Source organism: Danio rerio, chromosome 10 (genome assembly GCF_049306965.1).
Source record: "Danio rerio strain Tuebingen ecotype United States chromosome 10, GRCz12tu, whole genome shotgun sequence".
NCBI classification, from domain to species: domain Eukaryota; kingdom Metazoa; phylum Chordata; class Actinopteri; order Cypriniformes; family Danionidae; genus Danio; species Danio rerio.
In genome coordinates, this window is record NC_133185.1 from 43,319,001 (window position 1) to 43,325,000 (window position 6,000).

Consider the following 6,000-nt stretch of genomic DNA (forward strand, 5'->3'; position numbering starts at 1 on the left):
ATTTCACCAGATGAAAAGAATAGCTCTATTTGGAAATGCATCTTTTATTTCTATAGTGTTTTTATTTGATGTCTATAGCCAAAGAGTTCATGTTTAAATTGATTAGGATTTTTTAGTGGAGTGCATCTGCATAAAATATAGTAAACCACAAAGCAAATCACAGGCAGCAGAGCAAAGATACCAATGAAATAAACAGTGCTCAAGCTTGTCAGGGAGTCTAGCAGTATTCAGGTAAACAAACTGAATAACACCTATAAAATAACACGGTATAATCTACATTATATCCTTTTTATATTGCTTTGTTTGATATAATAATACATATTTTTAGCCCGCCATTGAGTTTATTAATTTACTTATGCAAATGTTGGAGTTAGGGTTAGTATATATATTCAGTTTTTTATTAATATTATTGAATATGCAGCAAATGTTTTTATGATTAATGTACAATACAGTTTGTGATGTAATATGTTCTGCCTTCAAGCAGATATATCATATGAAAGACTGTTTACCAAACCAAACTAATTGGATTTGCATTGAAAATCTTAAAAGTTAAATAAGTTATTACTTTTTATTTCATACATTCAATTTTAAGTTACTATACTAAGCCAAATCATTCAGCATAAATCTTCAGATTTTTGTACAAAATGTGCAGAAATAGCAAAAATTGTCTGCAGATGTCTGTCTGGTCCGACTTATTGGAAACTTTGCAATGATAAAAAACAGCAAATTGTGATATATGTAAACTTGGTATTGCAAGAGTTGGAAAGAAAAAGGCTACATTTAACACAACCAACCTGATAAGGTAGCTCGAAAACACCGACACAATACAGCAAGTTTCATTAAGAAAAACATACATTTCCTTCTGTGAAAGTTACTACTGTGACGACAGTAAGAGTTAAAAATGCAGTTCCTAAAAGAACATTACTGGCTTTGCAAACACTGTGGCACTATTTTTTTGTTTACATGCCAGCTGGCTATTTTAAGTTGAGGTGCTATTTGTTTTTATATTAGATTTTTTATATTTACTGTTGCACTAAAGTCCAAAAGTGAAGAATTTATATTATTTATTATTTAGTTGTTCAAGCTACCTCACAGAAGTGCTCTGTTTGTTAACAGAGTTGTTGAATGTTATAATAAGGTGAATTAAATGAAAACTAAGAAACATCCTGGACCTGTTTCTTCGCTAGAAGTATCGGATTGGGTTTCAGTATCGTAGATACTCAAAATAAAATGATTCGAGAGCAATAAAACCTGATCAGTCAATCTCTATATTTTACTACATTTATCATGCAAGTATACATATTTATAGGGCAAATAACAGTTAGATTGACCTACTTGACAAAATGAATGTATAGATCAGTTGCTGTTCTATTGATCTTTGTTGCTATTCAGCATAAATTTTCACATTTTTGCACAAAATTTAGTGCACAAATAGCAAAAATTGCAGATGTCTGTCTTGTCCGACTTATTGGAAACTTTGCAATGATAAAACAAATCACGTGTTTTCATATGTGGCTCCTTGTCAAATATAATCCTTAATCAACGTTTTAGATCAGGGGTCACCAATCTCATTCCTGGAGATCAGGTGCCCTGCAGAGTTTAGCTCCAACTTGCCTCAACACACCTCCCTGGATGTTTCAAGTATACCTAGTAAGACCTTGATTAGCTTGTTCAGGTGTGTTTGATTAGGGTTGGAGCTAAAATGTGCAGGACACCGGCCCTCCAGGAACAGAAGTTTGGTGATCATTATTTTAGATCCTGCGCTGTGACTATTGTGGATGTGCACATTGAGGTATTTACAACTAAAGTCAGAATTATTAGCCCTCTTAAATATTTAGCCCATAATTTTCTCGCAAAATTGTTTAAAAAACTTGTAAAACTGCTTTCATTCAAACGAAAATAAAATAAGTGAAAATTCCCTACTTGCAAAAAATTCCATTGGGAAATATAAAAAAAAAAAAGAAAAAGAAAAAAAAAGTGGTGGGCGAATAATGTTGACTTCAACTGTATGCTGAAAAGATTGTGCAGCTCTTATGTGCATGTATGCATCTCTGTGTGTGGTGTACCTCTGGTGTCGTTCTCCACCTCGCTCCTCCAGCGGTGCAGGCAGCTCTCCAGCACCCGCAGCTCCTCCTCAGTGATGTGTCGAGGAGCGGGATGCATGGGCAGATCCGGCGGCACTCGGGACTGTGTGAACGGTTTATGGATGGAAACCCTCTGCTGCTGCTGTTGCGAAGCCTGCAGACCAGAACCAGAGCCCTCGGCTGAGACGCACGCATCCGGCTGTTCCCCTGCGCTGAAGGCCAAGCAGAAAAACACCTCATTATCTCAGAAAATACATCAAGAAAACTAACAACTGGGATAGATACGAGGATTAAAAAAGCCTTTTAACTACAGAAGCTCAAATATTTTTGATGTTCATCGCTGATCCCTGTGGCCTTTAATTATGAACCTGGCTAGTTAGTTACATTTCAGTTTAGTCTGCGTCAATCTTGGGTTTTCGTTTGCTCTACTTTAATCATTCTTTGTTGCCATGGCATTATGGAGGCTGAGCTACTTTAATGGTACCAGAAACCCAGAATTGGTGCAAACTAAACTGAAACTTGCTTAACTGGCTGGCCAACTAATCTGGCTCAATGCTACAGGTCCCTGAAAGTAGTATCCCATTATATAGCATAGAGATGATATAATCAGGATTATACATACTTTTTGATTCATTTGACATTATTACTTTTCAGTGTTTCCTCTAGGATTTTTTCCAGCTGTGGCGGCAGACTCTGTAGGCCATTTTACACAGATCTACCACTACATGTGGCGTTATTTCATTGACAAATATCGTGGGCGCAGTATTCAGTCGAGATCGCATTAATGTAATAGCCTACGAGCATGTCAATCTCTGCTTGAGCGCCGATTTCTTCTGTTCGCGCACAAAACTTCTTTCGCGCCCTCAAATATACGCTGCTCAAGTGCAGATATTTTTGGGCGCCCTCAAATAAACGCGGCTGAAGTGCGATTTAGTTCGTTTATGTACCGAGTATGTCTCCAGCATTTATTAGATTTGCTAGGAATATTTATGAATGTCTCCAATAGACTTGCGGAACGGACGGCGGCATTAATGCGTCCTGAAGTAAAGTGAAACGGCTATAAACTCCAGCAAGATAAAGTCATTATATGCAGAGCCACAGACCTTTATCTATAAAGTATAATTATGGAAACTGTGTTCATCAGAACTGAAAGCTACGCCGTGTTTGCTAGCCTCACGCACCTGTCAGTCAGTACGTCACCTTAAAGGGTTAAACAGAACGCACAGCACTACTATGGTCAGAGAAAGGTTTGAGCTGTTATTATTCCCTAATCTTTATAAGTTTTCGGTGTGATTTTAACCCGCTATTTAAAAAATGATCAAATACTTTGAATAAGAAGCTGTAATGTAGCCGTGGCGGGATGAATTTTGGTGTGGCGCCTTGCCACGGAAGAATGAATGTAGCGGAAACTATGCTTTTATTCAGTAAGGACGCATTACAGTGATCAGAAGTGAAAGAACAGACTGCAGTTATTTACAATACAAATATAAATTATATACAGTATCTCTTCACAGAAACATCCCTATTGGGAATCCGTAATGATGCTGAAAAGTCATATTTGCTCTTGCTGGAATAAAATATTTGACGAAGTATACAAATACAGGCTGTTATTTAACAGTATTGATTAATTTAAGCTTTAGGGCACACGGTGGCTTAGTGGTTAGTACTGTCTTCTGACAGCAAAAAGTTTGCTGGTTCGAGTCCCGGCTGGGTCAAATGACGTTTCTGTGTGGAGTTTGCCTGTTCTCACCGTGTTGGCTCCGGTTTCCCCGACAGCCCAAAGGCATGCAGTATAGGGGAATTGAATAAACTAAACTGGCCATAGTGCATGAGTGTGAATGAGTGTGTATGGGTGTTTCCCAGTATTGGTTTGCAGCTGGAATGGCATCTGCTGTGCATATGCTGGATAAGTTGGTGGTTCATTCCGCTGTGGCGACCCCTGATGAATAAAGGGACTAACCCGAAGGAAAATGAATGAATAAATGATTTAGGTTTTCAATTTTAAATCAGGAGAGTTAAGATTTCAAATTTTAAAACAGTAATGTTATATATTAATTTTGTAATAAAATGTTTTTTTAAAAAGCAATGTTTATTAATAGATTATTGTCAACAGTTATCAAGAGGTTTGCTAATTATTAATATTTGCTGTTGTTATTTTTTTCATAACACCCCGTGGTTCCCACACATAGATGTTCCTTGGGCGGGACATCCAGGTGTATTTGGTGACATTTAATTGTTATTATTATCATCCTTTTCCACTTTTTTTGTATCCGCCCAATATAACCAAACATCTGCAATCGATTAACTAGTGAAAAATGCCATCACTCACACAGACAATCTCATGTGCTCTGCAGAGACCTATAGAGATGTGCCTTTTTGGGACTTAAAATGCGCTCGTACATGCGCTTGTTTCTAAATCTGCAAAAATATCGTCATTTTTATTTCAAGCCTGATTTACTTTCCCTTCGCAGCTGACAGCGCGTGCACAGCCACAAGAGCGAGAGAACCATTATATAATTAAATCTTTGCTCTAAACAAATGAGAAACATTTCTTTTTGCTCAGAGGACAAATTTACATCCAAACTGGCTGCAAAATATATGTACACTGTTAGAAATGCTTAATTAACTCATTTGCCTTATTGAAGTAATCTACACTGTTTATTCTTGTAATTTTTTTTTTCAGAGATTTGTATTCTATAGATGTTTTCATTCCCTTCTCATTTGTTGTATATATATTTTTTAAATTTGATGATGTTGATATGTTACATATTTAGTTATATCTAAAATGCTTTGGCAACACTGTACAAAATGTCAGCAACAGATTTGACCGGTCAGTGGGTGCACATGGCTCCTGAACAGAATAAAAGTAAAAAAAACAAGAGGGGGAAAAAAAAAACATCGAAAAGGACAGTGTATAATAAAAATATTGTAAAAAATAATAATAATAATAAAATAAAAAAAAAAAAAAATCACAACTTTATTTGCATGTAGGTATGTGCTATGGGTAAAGGGTGTGTTTCAATCCGTCTTCCATCGCCAGTATTTTTCAAACCGGTGGGAAGCACTGACACCTCAATATTTAAATTTCAAAATTACATAATTACATTCCCTGAGTTTTATTTGTTAGGAGTTGTTTGTTTAAGTTTCTTTTGAGTTTATTTCCTCAGTGGAGTTATTCCATTTCTTTATATTTATGGGAGAGTCATTTTCTCTTAAAGCATGAAAACTGTGTGTATCTCACACAACATTTTTTTCTGGTACATTTTGCCACCTAATGCAATCAAATAATAAAGGTTGCAAAGTGCTAGAGCAAATACAACCCGACTAACAGACCTTAAAAAAAGCCCCTTTTTTGTGTGTATTGCAATAATTTAAATGCATATAATATCCTTTATGAAAAGTTACAATCTAATTTTCTAATTCAAAGGGTTTTCTACACAATGGCACCATTTTTTTATGTTTTTTATTTCCTCCACTATATTTGTAAAGTAAACATTTCACTTTAATGTTAACATTTTCAAATTTAGGCAGAAATACCTAAAAAAAAAAAAAAAAAAAAAGCTGTAGAGTACAAGCCTTTAAATTCTTGTTTTATGCGATTGATGGAAAAACTTGCCTTGCTGGCGGTGGCAGCTGCGCAATCGTGCCACCAGGTGGTGCTGTTGTATCAATGTCCTCCACTGGAGACGTGCACACTGGTTTACTGGACGCAAACTCCATGGCATATTGGAGAACATCAGCCAGAGGAAAGCGCTTGGGCCCCGAGCCATAACTCAGATACCTGCCACACAGAGGCTAGTAAATTAGGCTTAATCAGATATTAATTGGCATTCATGCTTTTTCAATTTGATTGTTGCATTTATGGGTCACACTTCTAGTTTGGGAAACGTCCATTCAAAAGGGAGAGATTTAGTTT

The 6,000-nt window shown here is 36.3% G+C and overlaps 1 protein-coding gene across 35 annotated transcripts in view; it reads right to left on the reverse strand.

Moving 5' to 3' along the window:
* usp25 (ubiquitin specific peptidase 25) overlaps positions 1-6,000 on the reverse strand; it is a 74,822-nt gene that overhangs the window by 29,340 nt on the left and 39,482 nt on the right. For all 35 annotated transcript variants that reach the window (XM_073913737.1, XM_073913733.1, XM_073913724.1 and 32 more), the window contains 2 exon segments: positions 5,701-5,865; positions 2,067-2,296 (listed from right to left, as the gene is read on the reverse strand). In XM_073913737.1, the coding sequence (XP_073769838.1) occupies positions 2,067-2,296; positions 5,701-5,865 (395 nt within the window).